We start from the raw sequence: 18,918 nt of genomic DNA, 5'->3' as shown, positions 1-18,918 counted from the left end.
TTTGGTTAAACCGAATATATATATATATATATATATATATATATATGTGTGTGTGTGTGACGTAAAGACGAATTTATCGTGATGATGTACGGACAAGGTTCGTTCCACAGAGTCACGAATAAACTGTGTTAGGAACATGATGATCATTCAATTCCTTTCGATGCCATGGCAAGACCACCATCTCTCTGCATTTGGTATTTTATCTATACATACACATATACACTATACATATATATATATATACGTATAATGTAATGTATACCACACTCCATGATTTGGGTGAAAAAACGATGATAACAAGATGTGGAAAAGGGGCCAAAAATGTACATGACGAAGACTAAGTGATTGCCCTGTTCTTGGATAAGAGTTTCACCAAAATTGTGGCCTATGCCATGTTCTTGTATTTATAATCCAAAGTCCTGAACTTGGAGAGGATGAATCAGAGGAAAGGGGGGGTCGGTCCAAACCTTATCAGTGTACCGAGCTTTTCTGACGCGAAAGCCGCATCACTTTCCTCATCCGAGTAGTCAGATGAAGCATCCGAAGGTGTTCTAGTGGAAGCACCTGAAACCTTAGGCTCATCTTCTTCAGAACTCGAGTTACCGAAAATCGCACCTGAAGCCGGGAACGTGTTCTTCCTTTGTTCTTTCGTGCTCAAACTTTTTACGGTCTCCTTTTTCTCGGTTGATCCCTTCGTATTTGCTTGAATGCTTTCGCTAACATTTGAAAGACGAGCTTCTTTGATATTCTTTGCAGTCCGGGCAGCAGATGTGTTACAGGCATCCGGGATTAATGCTTTCGACCTTTTCTCGAGTTTATGATGAGCAATATCATTCTCGGCCTCGATCTTCATCTTGGAAATCGATGTATCATTCTCAAAGTCCGCAATGGTTCGACTTGATTGTCCTACAGCACCAGTTTTTCCGGGTTTAGCCTTCTTCAAAGGTTTGGATGAACCACTAACTGTTTCTTTTAAACCAACGATGGGAGCAACGAGAGCCGTTTCCTCAGCAGCGTTGTCCGAAGGTTGTTTCTTCTTCGTTCTCTTTCTCGATTTCTTCTCTCCCTTTTCCGATTTTTCCTCATTTCCTTCGCCTTGCTGTAAAGATTCAAGAACATTTCTAATGACAATATCAGCTCCTTCACCACGAACAGCCTTGACAGGTTCAGTTGAAGAAATACCAATCCTAGAGTCTTCAACTGGAGTCTTGGCCTTACTCGACTTTCTCTTGCGCTTTGAAGATTTCGCACCTTTAGTCTCGTCTGCATTTACTTCGCCATCGTCCCTTTTACCCGTTCCTTCACCATCATCCTTTGTCGTAAACGTTCCAAGGTTAGGAATTTCATCCACCGGAGTTGCGTTTTTATCGTTATTGCCAATGTTCTGATCACTGTAATTCTCATCTACTGGGTCGGGTTTTTTGGATTCCTGGACCAATGGAAGCGGAGTGGTTGTGAAATCATCGGTTTGAAGATTGTCTGCAGAACTTAGTATAGCCATCTCGGTTTCTGCAGAACATCAGCAATTGTATCAGGAGTCCCGAAAAATCTGATCCACAGAGAATAATAGCTAAATTCAAACCAAGAAAAGAACTCACCTTTTTCTATTGCTGCGGTAAGAGTCTCATCTCGGTTTTCTGGTGGCAAGATTGCACGAATTTCAGGACCGACGATAGCACAGTCTATGTTGCCAGATACCCCGTGATTCCCGTCGAAAATATCTATTGAGGAAGTTGTAGCAGCAGCAGATTTATTTGGATCTTTCGAGGATTTCTTCCGTTTTTTCTTCTTATCTGCAGTTGGACTAACACTCAAGCCATTGTTAGCCTCCATACGATCATTAACTGTTTCAGGTGCATCGAGATTTGGAGCTTTCGGCCTCTCCCCGAGGGAGGAGGCTCGAGGGCTGAGAGCCTCAGGCTTGGAGATCGTCTTATTTGTGTTCAGCATTGACCCGACACTGCCAGAAACAGAATCATCCTTCCTAGTTTTCTTTTCCACCTTTCTTCTTTTCTTAGCAGGAGTTTGAAGATTAGCATCCTCCACGAGATTTTCGCTATCTTTAAGCTGACCGACATCTCCCCCAGCTTCAACCGAGTTGACCCGGATGTCGGAATTCTCTCTTACAGTTACAGAAGGCTTGATTGTAAGAAGAGCTTCACTGTCACGGTGCTCAAACTCGTTGTTTCCATTGCCTACCACATCGACAGTTGCTTTATCTGCATTGCTCTCAGTGTTTTCGTGCGTATTGCTAGCCGATGCCAGTGCAGATGCACCAGATGGGTCATGGTTTCCTTCTATTGCATTCTCATCCCAACTCCTAGCTTTCCTCTTTGACTTATGTTTTCTCTTCGCAGTTGTAGCTAATTCAGTTCCAGCACCTTCCACAAGATTCGGATCTTCTTGCTGCACTACATTATCCTCATTCCTGGTAATCCCGTCAGCAAACTCTGAACTTATAGCCATGTATTTCTCTTTCTCGGGCAACTTAGGGTTTGAAACTTTCTGACACTCAGCAGAAATGTTCTCGACAACAGCATCGGAATCAGGGTAACGAACAAGAGGATGATTGCGGGAATTGTGTTCAACTTCAGGACGATCAAAATCAGCCGGCCGTTGTTTGTCAGAATCAGACAGGTAAACCGAAGGTTTGGACGTTACAAGGCAATGGTCACTCTTCTGCTGATGATCCAACTCATCAATATCAGGCAGTCTACTAGATGGACCACCCAGAAGAGGATCGAACCCATTAGCCAAACACTGAACGTTTTTGCTAGAATCAACACATTGGATCTGCAGATTCTCCCCCTCTTTCGCAACTCTCTTGACCTCGAGAAAAAGAAACCAGCTTTTACCGTTGCCTTCAAAAGCCTTCATCACGAGCATAGTGTCCACGAGGTGATAGAAGCGACCTCTGCGTTTCACCTGGAGGAATGTCCGAAAACAAGAAAACGAAACCGCTCTTCAGCCATTGATGATCAGAAAAAAAGGGTCACGAAAAAGATTCAGCGAAAGACAAACCTTGAGAGCAGAAATTTCAATGTCTCCAACATCTGGAAAGCAAAGCCGGTGCTCCACGAGCAATCTATCTGTAAGTTAAACATCTGTTAGTGCAGATTCATCTCCTGCAACTAGGTATCTTCCCAGTATGCTTAAAGTCTGGAATCCATAACTAAGTGAAACCCTCGTCACTTACCCTAAAAAAAATACCCACAGCAACTGACTTAAGCGGAACGAGAAATTCTCAGTCATGGAGTCGAAGAGAAATATGAAGAAGAGAAAGAGAACTTCACTTATGAATCTGGAGACGGTATCTCCGCTGTGGACGAGGGTGGCGAGATGTGTGCCGAGGTTCGTGTCGATGAACACGGTTTTGACGAACGGCGGGACTGAGTTGACGGAGGATGCGTTCGGATTAGCCATCGATTCGACCCGAGTTGATTCGGCTTCCACAACTCGGAAAAAAGAAGAAGAAGAAGAAGAACGTCGCTTGCGCTGCCTGAGGCTCCGAGTGATTATGGCGGCAATGGTTAAGGGGATGCAATTGCGAAGGAAGGGGGAAGATGAAACGTCAGCGTTTTAGTGTATCAGGTTTGTTCGTTTTGGGTTCTGGGCCGTTCAGGTTGAAAAACAATTTCCGTAAGATTTCACAGGTTTCTTATTTGTTAATAACCGAATCGATCCAAAACCAATAATTAGGGGTAGGGGTGGGCACGGATCGGATATCCGGGATTTTTGAGATATCCGTATCCGTATCCGATCCGCACAAATATTCGATTTTGTTATCCGCATCCGATCCGTAATTTTTGGATATCCGCAACTTCGGATATTCGTAAAAATCACGGATATTTGCGGATATCCGTATCCGACCTAAAATATTATAAAATTTTAAATTTAAATTAAATAAAAAATTCAGATATAAATAAAATATACCATCTATTTAAGATAAATGATATTTACAAATTTAAAATTCATAATTTAAATATTTCAAATCAACTCAAATATAAATATAATTATAATTTATCACATACAAATATATTCAAAATTCAAAATTCAAAACATTAAACATACTAAATCTTAATATTCAAAAGATTATTATAAACCTCAATATATATAAAATTTTTCTTGAATCACCCTAAAAAACGTGTAAATATTAAACATTTTAAATCTCCATATCAAATTATTCTTATATTTAATAATATTATTACAAAATACGGATCGGATCGGATATGTCGGATAATTAAATTTTAATATCCGTATCCGATCCGTATCCGACAAATATCTCTAAATAAATATCCGTATCCGATCCGTAAACTCCGGATATCCGAATTTTCGGTTCGGATATGAATCGAATAACGGATCGGTTCGGATTTTTCGGATATTTTGCCCACCCCTAATTAGGGGTGTCAATCGGTTCGGTTCGAGTCCGCACTCGACCCGAATATTTTGGGTTTGGATTCGGGCCGATCCGATTTTTTTTTGAGTTTATATAGTTAAGTTCGAAACCCCACCCTATATACCGGGTTTGGGTCGGATTAGGTCGGGTCGAGCCGGACCGCATAAATCTATTTGTAAATTTTTTTCCTGTTTTTTTAAATATCAGAATTTCGAACCGGCCGACTTGAGTCCGAAGCTCGATTCGAGTCCGGTCTGAAAACCCGATTTTTTCGAGCCGAGAAACTTAGGCCCGAAGTCCGCTGATTTTTGGGCCGGGCTGAGTCGGAATTCGGAACCAAATTGACACCCTACCAATAATACATGACTATAATCGTAATAAAATTCGAATTGAACTTGATAAAAAAATAATCTAAATAACCATAATTTTTTTTTAAATAAAATTAGTATTTTTATGGTAAACGATCTAAACTCAAACCGAATATAACCGAATCGAATAAAACCAAATTTAATATAAGAACGAAACGGTTATATTGAGATATGAAATACGAATCATGATGTAGCGTAACAATTGTTCATAATGTACAAAAAAAAGATATGATGTGTATACATTTTTCCCAGGTGATAAAATAGATACACCAGATGAATGGTAAATTATCGTTTTTTAGAGTATCTGTTGAGATTTTAGTTCTGAAAAGGTTCGAATTGAAACCGAACCAATTAAACCGAGATGAATAATATTTGGTTTTAATTTGGTATAATTTTTTATTTTATAAAACCAAATAAATCATTCATGAACCGAACTCGCAAAATACCAAATTGAACCCCGATGAATACCGAACATAAATCTAAATTATCAACCGGTATGTACCAACGTACGTGCGAATATCAAATTTCGATTTTTGTTTGTCACTCGATACCAACACTGAATCTAAACCGAACTAAACCGATTGACATTTGAGTCTTTGGTAAGAAAACAGAAACTTGCAGGGGGTGGGGGGGAAACTCTTGGCGCTCGAAAACGCTTTCGGGCAATTCAGAAACGGCTGCAGCCACGAGAGAGTGAGGCCAGTAAGGAGACCGTGGCTCGAACCCTACGAAACAGAGAGCTGCCTTTGCCGCCATGATCGAAGCTCGTCTTATCGGCGCCATCTTTGTCACCTGCACCCATTAGAGTACAACCCATCCAATCCGATGAGAATAAACGCTAAGATTCGAAAATTGTGTATGTTCATTTCACAGACTCTTCAACAAGAAATCAATCAAATGGGTATTTTTCTGCTGAAGATTCAAGATAAATGATTTATGGCCTCATGCTTTCGATTAAACATATGCATCAAGCTTGTATTAAGAAAGGAGAAACCAACTTCAATTAACCTAAAGATACGCAATTCAAATTCCAGTTCCTATGAAGTTATGTTGTCACCATTACCATCTACTTGCAAAACTAATTCCAAAAACATAAATCCAAAGTCTCCATATCAAGAAACTGTACCTGGTGGAATTGAGTTCTTCACAACTCTCTTGACCTCGAGAAAAGCGGAATAGCTGCCTCGGGAAGGGCGGGCTTCTTCCAAAGCCTCCATCACGAACATAGCGTCTGAGAGGTGATAAGAGCGACCTCTGTGTTTCACCTGGAAGGAATGTCCGAAAACAGGAAACCACTCTTCAGCCATCGATGATCAGAAAAAAAAAAGGATCGTGAAAGATTCAGCGGTACACAAACCTTGAGACCAGAAATTTCGATGTCTCCAACATCTGGAAAGCAAAGCCGATGCTCCTCGAGCAATCTATCTGTAACTAGGTGAAACCCTCGTCACTGAATTTTCTTTTCACGACATTAAACAAATCGGAAAAGCATTGAAAGCACGGAAAATTCTCAATGATGGAGCCAAAGAAAAAGAAGTTCACTCTTAAAGCTGGATACGGTCTCTTGGATGTCGAAGAACGTGACGAGGTGTGTGCCGAGGTTCGTGTCGATGTACACTGTGGGTTTGGGATCCATCCAGCCTGTCGGTGGTCTCTCTCTCTCTCGGCTGAAACAGATACGTCTGGAGAAGAGGAGAAATCGTTAAGTCTCCAGAAGCTTGCCGGAGAAGACGATCGTCAAAATCGCCGGCGGCAAGAACGGGGAGGAAGAAAGAAGAAGGTGATGGAGGAATGAAACAACCCACACACACACCCACACGCCTTATACATGAGCATGGCGTCAAACTAACTCTTACCAATAAATGACCAAAATACCCTTCACAGTCTACCCGATTCGAAACGGCAGCGTTTTGGCGTATCGTTTTTTCGTTCTCATCTGGACCGTTGGTTCGGTTAGGTTGCAACCATTTCCATCAGATTTCACGTTGAAATCAGAGATACATATCATGATTTTAACCATATGTATCACGGCTGTAACGGCTGTTCATGAAGTAAAAAATAATAATTTAAGATAAAGCATATATTATATTTTCACCACATTTCTTTAGGGGTGATAAATAGACACTTTTGATCAATGGTAAACTAGATTATCATATAATTGTAATAGTTTTTTTTAAATGCAAAATGTTACATTTTTTCCCTTTTTATTTGGCTCTTGATAATGAATTTTCAGACATTTGAAAGAAAGTTAATTAAGGAGACAATTTTGATGATCCCAACCAAATAAAACATAATTGTAATCAAACTCAAATTCAACATAAAAACCGATTGATTATGATTTATCTAACCCCAAAAACACGGATCGGGTCGGACCGCATAAATCCCTTTGTAAATCTTTTTTATTCTTTTTTTTTAAATATCAGGCCGATTCGAACCGGTCCAAAAGCCCGAATTTTTTCAGGTCGACAAACTTAAACTCGAAGTCCGCTAATTTTCGGGCCAGATCGGATCGGATCCTCTGGCCCAAATTGATACCTACCAATAATACATGACTATAATCGTAATAGAATTCGAATTGAACCGGATAAAAAATTAATCTAAATAACCATAATTTTTTTAAAATAAAATTAATATTTTTATGGTAAACGATATAAACTCAAATCGAATATAATCGAATCGAATAAAACCAAATTTAATATAAGAACGGAACGATTATATTGAGATATGAAATACGAATCATGATATAGCGTAACAACTGTTCATAAAAGTACAAAAAAAAGATGTGTGTGTATATATTTTCATCCGGTGATAAAATAGATGATTTCTTGGTATCAAAATTAGATGTGTGATATAAAAATAGAGAATCTATTCTCTCTTTTTTTTGAAAAAAAAAGTCATCACACCAGATGAATGCTAAATCATCGTTTTTTAGACACTACAAAAAACGGATAAATTCGTTGAAAATGACATAAAATCCGTTGAAATTATACAATTTCAACGGATTTTCAACAGATAAATTTCGTTGCAATATCGTCGTTGAAAAAAATTATTCGTTGAAAATATCAACGAAATTTTCAACCGAAATCCGTTGAAAATTTCTCGAAAAATTTTAAAACGTATTCTCGATCCCAAACTCATACTGTCTCGACTCCGACTTGACCCCGACCCCTAATCCGAATACGGCTTAATTTGAATTTTGTCTTCATATCCAATTTGACTTCGGAAACTCTGAAATTGGAGCTCGAAATCCACTTTCCAGTAGATCATCCATCCTTCCACTACTCCAGCATGAGCACGCTTAACTGCACAGTTCTGATGAACTAATTTCCAATTGCTCCAAGTTAAATTTCTGATATAACAGAACATTAATACATATATTTAACATGTATAAATACTTAAACACATATATATATTTATACATATATATATATATATAAATACTTATATATATATGTATACAAGTATAAATATTTATATATATAAATATATATACACATAAAAATACTTATATGTAAATATATGTATAAATGTTTATTCGTATATATATACAATATCTAACATAACACTATAGTATAAAATACATATATATACACAATATATATATTTATATGTATCAATATTTATGTTTATATATATACATATTTAAATATATATATATATGTATACATAAAATATTGTTTATATATATATATAAATAACCACAAATGTTTTTAAAATAAAATTAATATTTTTATGGTAAACGATATATATAAACTCAAACCGAATATAAACGAATCGAATAAAACCAAATTTAATATAAGAACGGAACGATTATATTGAGATATGAAATACGAATCATGATATAGCGTAACAATTATTCATAAAGTACAAAAAAAAAGATGTGGTGTGTATATATAAAAAAAAAAAAGATGTAGTGCGTATATATTTTTACCCGGTGATAAAATAGATACACCAGATGAATGGTGAATCATCGTTTTTTAGAGTATCTGTTGAGATTTTAGTTCTGAACATGTCCGAATTGAAACCGAACCAATTAAACCGAAATGAATAATATTTGATTTTAATTTGGTATAATATTTTTTTATAAAACCAAATAAATCATTCATGAACCGAACTCGCAAAATACCAAATCGAACCCCGATGAATACCGAACCTAAATCTAAATTATCAACCGGTATGTACCAACTACGTGCGAATATCAAATTTCGATTTTTGTTTGTCACTCGATACCAACACTGAATCTAAACCGAACTAAACCGATTGACATTTGAGTCTTTGGTAGGAAAACAAAAACTTGCAGGGGAAAAAAAAATCTCTTCGCACTCGAAAACGCTTTCGGGCAATTCAGAAGTGGCTGCAGCCACGAGGGAGTGAGGCCAGTAAGGAGACCGTGGCTCGAACCCTACGAAACGGAGAGCTGCCTTTGCCGCCATGAACGAAGCTCGGCTTATCGGCGCCATCTTTGTCACCTGCACCATCAGAGTACAACCCATCCAATCCGATGAGAGTAAACCCTAAAATTGGAAAATTGGGTATGTTCATTTCACAGATTCTTCAACAAGAAATCAATCAAATGGGTATTCTGCTGATGACGATTCAAGAAACATGATTTATGGCCTCATGCTTTCGATTAAACACATACATCAGCTTGTACCAATTAGCCTAAAGATTTGCAATTCAAGGTCCAGTCCCTTTGAAGTTATGTTGTCACCATTATCAAGAAACTGTACCTGGTGGGATTGAGAAGGACTGAAGATTCTCGTTCCCCTTCTTCACAACTCTCTTGATCTCGAGAAAAGCAGAATGGCTGCCTCCCCAAGGGCGGACCTCTTCCAAAGCCTTCATCAGGAACACAGTGTCCGAGAGGTGATAAGAGCGACCTCCGTGTTTCACCTGGAAGGAAAACGACTCTTCAGCCATCGATGATCAGAAAAAAGGATCATGAAATAGATTCAGCGAAAGACATACTTTGAGAGCAGAAATTTCAATTTCTCCAACATCTGGAAAGCAAAGCTGGTGCTCCTTGACCAATCTATCTGTAACTAAGCGAAACTCTCGTCACCGATCGATTTTTCTTTTCACGACAATCAAACAGATCGGAAAAAGCATTGAAAGCACGAGAAGTCCTCAATCATGGAGTCAAAGAAAAAGAACTTCACTCTTAAAACTGAAGACGGTCTCGCGGATGCGGAAGAACGTGACGAGGTATGTGCCGAGGTTCGTCTCGATGAACACCACGGTTTTGGGAGCCATCCAGCCTGTGGGTGGTCTCTCTCTCTCTCTCGGCTTAAACAGATACGTCTGGAGAAGAGTATGAATCGTTAAATCTCCAGAAGCTTGCCGGAGAAGACGATCGTCAAACTCGCCGGCGGCAAGAACGAGAAGGAAGAAAGAAGGAGGTGAGGGAGAAATGAAACTAACTCGTACATATATACGAGCATGGCGCGAAACAAACTCTCACCGAAAAGACCAAAACACCCTTCAAAGTCCACCCGAGTTGAAACGGCAGCGTTTTGGCGTATCAGGCTTGACCGTTTTATCGTTTTCATATGGACCGTTGGTTTGGTTAGGTTGCAACAATTTCCATCAAATTTCACGTTAAAATAAGAGGTGCATATCATGATTTTAACAATATATATCACGGCTGTTCACGGAGTAAAAAATAATAATTTCAGATAAAGCATATATTATATTTTCACCGCATTTCTTTTGTAACCCAAGTTCTTAGAATCTTTCTAAATTAGGTCAAAGGCATATTAAACTTTCGGATTATAAGAAAAAATTTATATGTGAAATATTAAAATTTGATTTTTGTTTGTTATTTGATACCGTATGGAATAAAACCAACACTAAACTGAACCGAACTAAACCGATTGACATTCGAGTTTTTTTTTTGGTTAAACCGATTGACATTCGAGTCTTTGATAAGAAAAGAGAAACTTGCAGGAAAAAAAAACACAAACACACTTTCTTCCGAATCTGAAGGACCTCTTGACACTCCAAAACGCTTTCGGGCAAATCAGAAATGGCTGCAGCCACGAGAGAGTGAGGCCAGTAAGGAGTGGACCACGGCTCGAACCCCACGAGACGGAGAGCTGCCTTTGCCGCCATCTTTATCGCAACTTACAACGGAACGTACACCATTAGAGGACAACCCATCTAATCCGATCGATGAGAACAAACCCGAAAATAATATAGCCCTAAGATTAGAAAATTGTGTACGTTCATGTCACAGATTCTCCAGCAAGAAATCGATCAAATGGGTATTCCTGTGCTGACGAATCAAGAAACATGATTTATGCCTCGCGCTTTCGATTAAACATATACATCAACTTCAATCAACCAAAGGATTTGCAATGCATTATAATCTCTTCTCTTACTACAAATCACTTAAACGTGCTCCAGTTCCAATGAGGTTGTGTTGTTACCATTACCATCTACTTGCATAACTAATTCCAAAGCTATTTTAAACATAAATCCAAAATCTCCAAATCAAAAACTGTACCTGGTGGAATTCGGAAGAACTGAAGACGATGGAGCTGAAGATTCTCTCCCTTCTTCACAACTTTCTTGACCTCGAGAAAAAGATAATAGTTGCTTGCATATCTAAAGATTTCTTCCAAAGCCTCCGTCACGAACATAGTGTCTGAGAGGTTATAAAAGCAATCTGATGATCTGTCTTTCACCTGGAAGGAATGTCCGAAAACAGGAAACCACTCTTCAGCCATCGATGATCAGAAAAAAAGGGTCATGAAAGATTCAGCGGCACAAACCTTGAGACCAGAAATTTCGATGTCTCCAAAATCTGGAAAGCTAAGCCGGTGATCATCGAGCAATCTATCTGTAACTAAGATGAAACCCTCGTCACTCATTTTTCTTTTCACGACAATTAAACAGATCGGAAAAGCATTGAATGCAGGAGAAAAACTCAATCATGGAGTGAAAGAGAAAGAACTTCACTCTTAAAGCTGGAGACGGTCTCGCGGATGTGGAGGGCCATGACGAGGTGTGTGCCGAGGCTCGTGTCGATGTACACTATGGGTTTGGGAGCCATCCAGCCTGTTGGTGCTCTCTCTCGGCTTAAAAAGATACGTCTGGAGAAGAGGAGAAATCGTTAAATCTACAGAATCTTGACGGAGAAGACGATCGTCAAAATCGCCGGCGGCAAGAAGGAGAAGGAAGAAAGAAGGAGGTGAGCGAGAAATGAAACAACCCACACACACACACACGCCTTATGCATGAGCATGGCGCAAAACTAACTCTCACCGAAAAGACCAAAACACCCTTCACAGTCTACCCGAGTTGAAACGGCAGCGTTTCGGCGTACCGTTCTTTTGGTACAAAACGTTTAATTAAGGGAGGCCCATATTGGTTAATAAATGCTTAGTCCAATCCATCTAAACCAAATAAAACATAATGACGATTTTATCTAAATAAAAAAAAACAAATTCGAATTCTAATCAAACCGAAGGATTATTTTTGAAAAAAAGAAAAATTTTACCAATAAAATCAAACCAGACCGATCCGAAATTAAACTGAACCGGAATGTTTACGGTCTTTCTATAACCAAAACAATCGAATCAAACGCGAACAGAAACCCGAAATATCCACCTCTATGAATTAACATGTAAATTGTTTAAAGACCATAAATGTCTTCTAGAGATTAGAGACCTTAGAGGAAGCAATTTAAAAGGGAGGAAAAACTGCCACAAATTCCAAAAATTCTATCATAAGAAAGAAACTTGCCGGATGAATCTGTCACTGGTTTTTCCGGGAATCTTTGAGTTGGCCTTTTTTCCGAATCTGGAGGCACCTCTTAACGTTGAAAGACTCGAAAATGCTTTCAGGCAATGCGGAGATGACCGAACCCATGAGGGAGTGAGGCCAGTAAGGCGTGGCCCGTGGTCCGTACCCTACGAAACGGAGAGCCGCCCTTGCATATCCCTCTGGCGATGCCACCATGAACGAAGCTCTTCTTATCGACGTCATCTTTGTCGCAACATACAACGGAACCTAGAAAAAAAAAACACAAAAAATATAGCCCCGAGATCGGTAAACTGTGTGTGTTCACGTCACCGATTCCACAACGAGAAATCGATCAAATGGGCATTCGACTAACGATTACAAGATAACTCTCCTCGATCTGTGAATCAAGTTTACTGACCAAGATATAAACAAAAGACCATATTCATCAAGACCTAAACCCGAAAACATAGACCTGAAGTTAGTAAATTATGTGTGCTCACATCACAGATTCCACAACGAGAAATCGATCAAACGGGTACCCGGCTAACGATTACAGGATAACTCCCCTCGATTTGTGAATCAAGTTTACTTACCAAGATCTGAACAAAAGACCAGATTCATCCAACCTTAGGCCTCACGGATGAACAGAAGAAGCAAGTTCAATCAGTGGGTTAGACTCAAGGCATGATTTTTGCCTGATGGATCGGTATCTTTAAGATTCAAGAAACATGATTTCGATTAAACATATACATCAACTTGTGTTAAGACAGGAGAAACCAACTTAAACAACCTAGGATTTGCAATGCATAATCTCTCTTCTCTTACTACAGATCACTTAAACTTGCTCCAGTTCTTATGAAGTTATGCTGTTTCCATTACCATCTACTTGCAGAACTAATTACAAAACCAAGTCTCCATTATCAAGAAACTGTACCTGGCATTGAACATCAATCCCACTCTTTTTGTACTCTACATGCAGAGATTTTGTGAACTGGTCCACGTACCTGCAGAATCAAATCAACAATTTCACAGTCCAATCACTGAAAAGAATTAGAGAAAGAATTCACTGGCGAAGATTCATACGTTTTGGCGCCGGCATAAATGGAGTAGAACGGATAGGAAGGGATTAGAGCTGCAGCACCAGAACCCATATTGATGATTGCACCTCGTTTCCTCTCCAGCATATTGGGAAGAACAGCATGTGTAACCTTCGTGGTCCCTTCAATGTTGACTTTGATCAGATTTCTAAGCAATTCCTCGTCGACCTCGTGGAAGTACCTCGCGTACGGGTACGAAATCCCGGCATTGTTGATCAGAATCCCGACGTCCAGACCCTCGATCGTTTCCTTGATCCGTTTCACACCCTCGTCGAGATCTCCGGCGAAATCCATGACCACGGTCTTGATCTGGGTGTTACCGTACTTGGACCGGATCGCGTCGGAGACATCCCTCAGCTTGTCGGGGTTCCGACCCACGAGTACGAGGTTGAAGCCTTTCCCGGCCAACTGAAAGGCGAAAGCCTTGCCGATTCCGTCGGTGGGTCCGGTGACGAGAGCCCACGATCCGTACTCGCGCAGATTCTTGGCGGGTCTGAGGAAGTAGATGTAAACCCATCTGAGGATCGAGAAGAGGAACTTGAAAACGGAGATGGAGCCAATGGCGAAGAGCGAGAGGAGCCAGATTGGCTGGGATTTCAGGGTTTCGGTGAAAGCGCAGAGCTCCATGAGCAGATTCAGGATATGGGTTTCCTCTTTTCAATCTACTGATCCGAAAATGGAGGAGAAATTTAGGGTTTTAAAGGAAGATGAAGAAGAGAAGAATTGAATACGGCGGCAGTGGCAGAGGTGGATGAGCAGAAAACCACCGGCATTAACTACTACCTTTTTTTTTGTTGGGAGACTCCAAATGCAATAAAAAATGTCCAACCTTTTTTTTCATATGTTAACTTTATATTTTTTAATCCCCTTAATTTAATGTTCCCTTCATAATTTGTATCAAAATAAGTGCTTAAACACTAAAAGTATGATATGAATGGCCGGCAATGACTAAATTATTAAGTTGTAATAATATCTTTTGCCACATAATATTTTTTTTATATCATACAGCATTTAAAATTAAAACTTTGAAAGTAGTTAGATATATGAAAATGTACTTATTCACTTAAACGGGAAAGCAAAAATACAAACACAATTTTGCAGCAAGAAAGAATGTTTCAAGATCTATGCCTCAACATTATACATATATAAATATATGTATATTATTAAAAAAAAAAAATTCAGGAACAAAGTTCCATCAAATATAGAATTGTCATGGAACAACGTTTCAGGTCTCTCCAAAAACTTTGAGACACAAAAGAACATACTGTTTCACTTTTCTAGGATCTATGGCTATGAAAGCAAGAATACTTGCAGGTGATTGGGACATTATTTGGAACTATATGCACAAGACAAAGACACAACCTACTGTAATCTGGTATGGAGTCAGGACAAAAATAATGGAGGATGAATAGAGAGAGAGAGACCAAAGTGTGAGAAGTATTGACTGAAGGGGAAGAAACTGAACTGAATCACCTGTCTCAAGATTACAAGATTGAAGCCAACAGCCATAGATGCAGGATCAGACAATATGCAATAACACCTAGTCTTGCCCGAGGTCGGCTCATCAATACTCTTCCACCCGAAACCCTAAACGAGCAAAAAGAAACTCTTTTTTAGTTTCCGGGAATCATTCAGATCGATAAAGGTGAATCCAATCCAGGTTTTTTTACCATATCCCGTCGACTCGATCTGCAATCACCTTTCCTTGCTTTGGAATCAGACCAGACATATTCAGAGACTTGAAAACATGTCCTGCCAAAAGATTGTAGGAAGGGAGGTGTTAGCTTATACAACAATGCATTCATTCATGATTGTCGAGGCTCGTTAGAATATGTACCTTTGTCCTCGTCGGTGTCATTCTGGTTCATTAGATGCTCGGACTCTGAATCTATACTGATTGCGAGATGATCAGCCGACCCTTTCCTGATGGTTCTCACTTGTGCAGATGATGAGACCGGCGATATCGAATTCTTGGCCAGTGATCCCTGTTCATGAAGTAGAAGGAAATTCATTACATAGATCAAGTGCTCAATGGGGAAAGACGGGAAAATGTGTGATAACATAGCAAGAAATATTACCTTGTCATCAATCTCGGATATCTCCGATGTAGAGGGTGCTTCAAATATGCTCCTTTCCTGAACGACGTCGGGCTGAATGGCTCTATTTTGAAGTTCGTCTTCAAGTGCTTCGACTTTCGACGTCAACTCATCCACAAGCTTTTGGCTCCCGGCAAACTTCACTCCTAGCTCTTGGGCCTTTGATTTTGAACTCTCGGCCAACAAAAGTAGGGAAGTCACCTGTTTCTCCAGCGCTTGTAAGAGTGTCCATGGTGATTCAGCTGATTTCGGGTCTACCAGAGGATCCTTACCCGCCAAAATAGCCAGTAGTTTATCCAAACCCGATATTAGCAAAGACAACTCAGTCTTGGCTTTCTCCAGCTCTGTTCCAGTGGTACTCTGTGCCTCGGTAGCCTCCTTCAAACTCAGAATTTCACAGGTTTTTTCTTGTAATGAGGATTCTAGCTCGTTTTTCTCGTAAGTTAAAAGATCTATCTGATGCTGCATGTCGCTAACGCAATCAATCATATAGAATAACTTCTTTACATCATACGGGTATTGTGGATCCGCTGAAGGCATCTCGATACCATTCATCTTGTCGAAAAGAGCTCTTATATCAGCGGCTGATATTAGAGTGTCCTTCGCTTCTGCAACACCGAACAATAGCAAGTGAGATTCTAAAAGTATGGTAAATATGGCAAGAATTAGACTGAAAGATAATATCCTTTACCTTGTTCTTTCACCATCAGCTTATCATACAATGAAGAGAGTTCCTTCTCCTTTTCATGCCATTTTTCCTCCTCGGATTTTAAATCTTCCAATTGATGTTTCAGTTCTCTGCAAAAGGCTTCCATGGATTCTGCATCAGCCTCCAAACTTAAGACCTTATCTCGGTTTGAGTCTCTTTCTTCCACAGCTTTTTCTAAAGCTAAAGAGGTCTCCTTTAGTTTGGTTTCCATCTCTTGGATCAGAACAACGGCTCCATTACTTGTTGTCTCAAAGCGCTTAATAGTAGTGCGGGCCTTGGCCGTGGCAGAAGATAATTCTCTTACTCTATCGATGCATTTGCCGTCCTGAAGCCCCTGCAAAAGCTCCATTTGTACATTTTCATCACCAGTTTCAATTTCTTGGAATTGAGGCATTGCAAAGTTTCCGAAGTCTAGCAGGTTGTTTTTCGGTTCCAACTGCAGATCTCTAACAGCCTCACCACATGCAGACAGCAAAGCTGAAACACTATCTTGTAATGTGGACATAGTGTTTTCCTGTTCTCGAATGATAATTTCCGTACTCCTCATATTCTCTTTCAGGGACTCGTGATCCGTCAAGACATTTATCACATCATCCCTAGCCGCCGTTAAGCTTTTCAACAATGATCCGACAAGCAAATCCAAAGAAGCTGAGAAACTTCCGAAGTTTTGATCCAGGGTTTCGTTTCTCAGCTTGATCCCCTCTGCAAACTTCCTAAGACACGAAGAAATTTCGTCTTCACCAGCTACACTCCCTTGACCATTCTCCAGCTCGGTATTCACGGGGTTGTCAAGGCTGTTCAGCAAGGGTTTTGCCACGGCTGAATCATCCTGAAATATATCCCTTCGGTTATCATGAGGCAAGCTGAGATACAATTGGTTGAGAAAATTATCCACAAACTATAGTCCATCTACGTGATTAAATGCACAGATTTGTGAGACTATTCTTCATATTGTTCATGATTAAAATGTTCTTCAATTTGCACCCAAAGGGAATCTAACTAGATGTTTGCATCATTGGCAGGAGGAAGTTGATAGACTCCTAATGGGTGTGACATTTTTTAAAACCAACAAAGGAACAACATGAATGAGAAAGAAAATGGAAAACAAATGAAAATTTCAACATAAAGAAGAAATGTTGAGAAGGTCAAGAGTTTCACATAATGTTACCTCTGTAGCAATGTCGAATTCCTCTACCTGCAATCCCTTCTCAGAAAAACGTCTCCTGATATCTCTAACAATGAGTTCCATGTCTTTCAGAATCCTGAATTCCTTCTCTAGGAATTCATTCACTCTAGAAACGAGACCCTCGTCCTTCAGCAGCACCTCGAGATTATCAAGATGGTCCATGATCTCCAAAGATCTGCTCTGCGAGTTGCCACTAACTCCACCCAACTCTTCCATGCATGCATTCAGTTTAGATCCGAGAGTTGATATCTCAACTTCAGCTTTTAGCTTCTCCCCTTCTAAAGCAGAAAAACTATTCTCCGCCTTCATTAATGCCTCTTCAAGGGATCTTATTGTCATGGAAGCCTCTGCCATATTTGTAGCTTGGGAATCTGCCTCGTCTTTAAGCTTCTTCAGCTCGTTCTCTAGATTATTTCTAAATTCCTTGTCATCGTCAATTTGTTTCGACAGAGATTGAATATCACTCTCTGCCTGAGAAAGTGCATTTTCAAGTGATTTGATGGTGCCATGTGCCTCTTCTAGTTTTTTGGTCTGAATCATAGCTTCTTCTCGAACTTTCTCTAGTTCCATCTCTGCAGCAGCTGTGCTGCTTTGAGCCTCTTCTTTTTCGGTAATAATGTCAGATATAGTTCTTTCAGCCTGCTTGAGTGCATCCTCAAATGACTTCCTGGCTGCAAAAGCCTCATCCAGTCTGCTAGCCAGAGAGGAAGTATCTTCCCCTGCTTTCTGCAGTTCGAGTTCAACCTTTTCCTTCGAAGCTCGGATTAATCTATTCTCTTCAGAAAGTCGGTCAATGTTGTCCTCTGCAATAGACAATGCATCTTCAACTGATTTCAGGGTTGTGCAAGTTTCTTCCAACTTACTTGCTTCTTCCTTTACTTTCTCTAGCTCTTCCTGTGCTGCTATTTTAGCCAGCTCTACTCCTTTCAAGTACCCACAAAGTCGGGCAATCTTTTCCAATGGATCTTCAGATGCTAAATCTACAGGAATAGTGACACTGTCAACTGATCTGATAACGTTTTCCAGCATGGCATTGTTTTGAGATAATAAGTGCTCAAGTTGATCTCTTTGATCTTTAACAGCCATGAGCTCGGCCTCTAACTCTTGTATCCGCTCTAAATCTCCAGACAACGAGTTGATCTGATTCTTGTAGCCATCAACCGTACATCCCAGCTGCTCCAACTCGAGCTTCAGCTTCCCGATTTCAGAGTTTCTATCATCCAACTGACTCTTCAAATTTTCCCTGTCTTGGACTAATCCCTTGCCTTTCTTGATGGCCATGGTAAGCTTTTCTCTAAGCAAAGCAGATTTCTCTTCCGA

The 18,918-nt window shown here is 39.8% G+C and overlaps 5 protein-coding genes across 15 annotated transcripts in view; all 5 read right to left on the bottom strand.

The window, feature by feature from the left end:
* Positions 1 to 142: 142 nt before the first annotated feature.
* On the bottom strand, positions 143 to 3,601 carry LOC104825539. 2 transcript variants are annotated; one of them, XM_010557889.2, is made up of 4 exons: positions 3,294 to 3,601; positions 3,022 to 3,089; positions 1,599 to 2,925; positions 143 to 1,509 (listed from the first exon to the last, which is right to left on the bottom strand). In XM_010557889.2, the coding sequence occupies exons 1-4, from the start codon at positions 3,421 to 3,423 to the stop codon at positions 440 to 442; spliced, it is 2,595 nt and encodes an 864-aa protein (XP_010556191.1). In that variant the 5' UTR covers positions 3,424 to 3,601; the 3' UTR covers positions 143 to 439. The 2 variants fall into 2 exon arrangements, with proteins under 2 accessions (XP_010556191.1, XP_010556192.1); XM_010557890.1 differs by having other exon boundaries at positions 3,197 to 3,384.
* Positions 3,602 to 5,236: 1,635 nt separating this feature from the next.
* On the bottom strand, positions 5,237 to 6,544 carry LOC104825538. Of its 2 annotated transcripts, none has more exons than XM_010557886.1 (4): positions 6,307 to 6,544; positions 6,122 to 6,195; positions 5,891 to 6,029; positions 5,237 to 5,556 (listed from the first exon to the last, which is right to left on the bottom strand). In XM_010557886.1, exons 1-4 carry the CDS (start codon positions 6,398 to 6,400, stop codon positions 5,432 to 5,434), a joined length of 432 nt encoding a protein of 143 aa, XP_010556188.1. In that variant the 5' UTR covers positions 6,401 to 6,544; the 3' UTR covers positions 5,237 to 5,431. The 2 variants fall into 2 exon arrangements, with proteins under 2 accessions (XP_010556188.1, XP_010556189.1); XM_010557887.1 differs by having other exon boundaries at positions 6,122 to 6,189.
* Positions 6,545 to 8,983: 2,439 nt separating this feature from the next.
* Positions 8,984 to 10,145, bottom strand: LOC104825537. Its single transcript, XM_010557885.1, has 4 exons — positions 9,924 to 10,145; positions 9,733 to 9,800; positions 9,495 to 9,657; positions 8,984 to 9,233 (listed from the first exon to the last, which is right to left on the bottom strand). Exons 1-4 carry the CDS (start codon positions 10,015 to 10,017, stop codon positions 9,109 to 9,111), a joined length of 450 nt encoding a protein of 149 aa, XP_010556187.1. The 5' UTR covers positions 10,018 to 10,145; the 3' UTR covers positions 8,984 to 9,108.
* Positions 10,146 to 10,599: 454 nt separating this feature from the next.
* LOC104825535 (very-long-chain 3-oxoacyl-CoA reductase 1-like) lies at positions 10,600 to 14,401 on the bottom strand. 8 transcript variants are annotated; one of them, XR_773636.2, is made up of 7 exons: positions 13,594 to 14,401; positions 13,445 to 13,514; positions 12,511 to 12,777; positions 11,725 to 11,858; positions 11,538 to 11,605; positions 11,270 to 11,450; positions 10,600 to 11,033 (listed from the first exon to the last, which is right to left on the bottom strand). XR_773636.2 is itself a non-coding variant. In XM_010557884.2 (3 exons), the coding sequence occupies exons 1-3, from the start codon at positions 14,232 to 14,234 to the stop codon at positions 12,523 to 12,525; spliced, it is 966 nt and encodes a 321-aa protein (XP_010556186.1). In that variant the 5' UTR covers positions 14,235 to 14,400; the 3' UTR covers positions 12,271 to 12,522. The 8 variants fall into 8 exon arrangements, 1 of the variants encoding a protein (XP_010556186.1); XR_773637.2 differs by having other exon boundaries at positions 10,600 to 10,964; XR_773639.2 differs by having other exon boundaries at positions 10,600 to 10,923.
* A 348-nt stretch (positions 14,402 to 14,749) lies between these two features.
* The window catches only part of LOC104825534 (myosin-11), a 7,045-nt gene continuing 2,876 nt past the window's right edge, over positions 14,750 to 18,918 (bottom strand). The window contains exons 5-10 of one of the 2 annotated variants that reach the window (XM_010557882.2): positions 17,581 to 18,912; positions 16,395 to 17,241; positions 15,686 to 16,311; positions 15,445 to 15,592; positions 15,278 to 15,359; positions 14,750 to 15,194 (exon numbers count right to left, since the gene is read on the bottom strand). In XM_010557882.2, coding sequence (XP_010556184.1) covers positions 15,092 to 15,194; positions 15,278 to 15,359; positions 15,445 to 15,592; positions 15,686 to 16,311; positions 16,395 to 17,241; positions 17,581 to 18,912 — 3,138 coding nt within the window. In that variant the 3' untranslated portion in view covers positions 14,750 to 15,091. Of the gene's footprint in view, positions 15,195 to 15,277; positions 15,360 to 15,444; positions 15,593 to 15,685; positions 16,312 to 16,394; positions 17,242 to 17,580 lie in introns of both variants that reach the window. The other variant, XM_010557883.2, reaches the window with a different exon arrangement.

This window comes from Tarenaya hassleriana, unplaced genomic scaffold (assembly GCF_000463585.1).
Source record: "Tarenaya hassleriana unplaced genomic scaffold, ASM46358v1 Cleome47, whole genome shotgun sequence".
NCBI lineage: Eukaryota > Viridiplantae > Streptophyta > Magnoliopsida > Brassicales > Cleomaceae > Tarenaya > Tarenaya hassleriana.
This window is presented reverse-complemented; position numbering and strand designations above follow the sequence as displayed.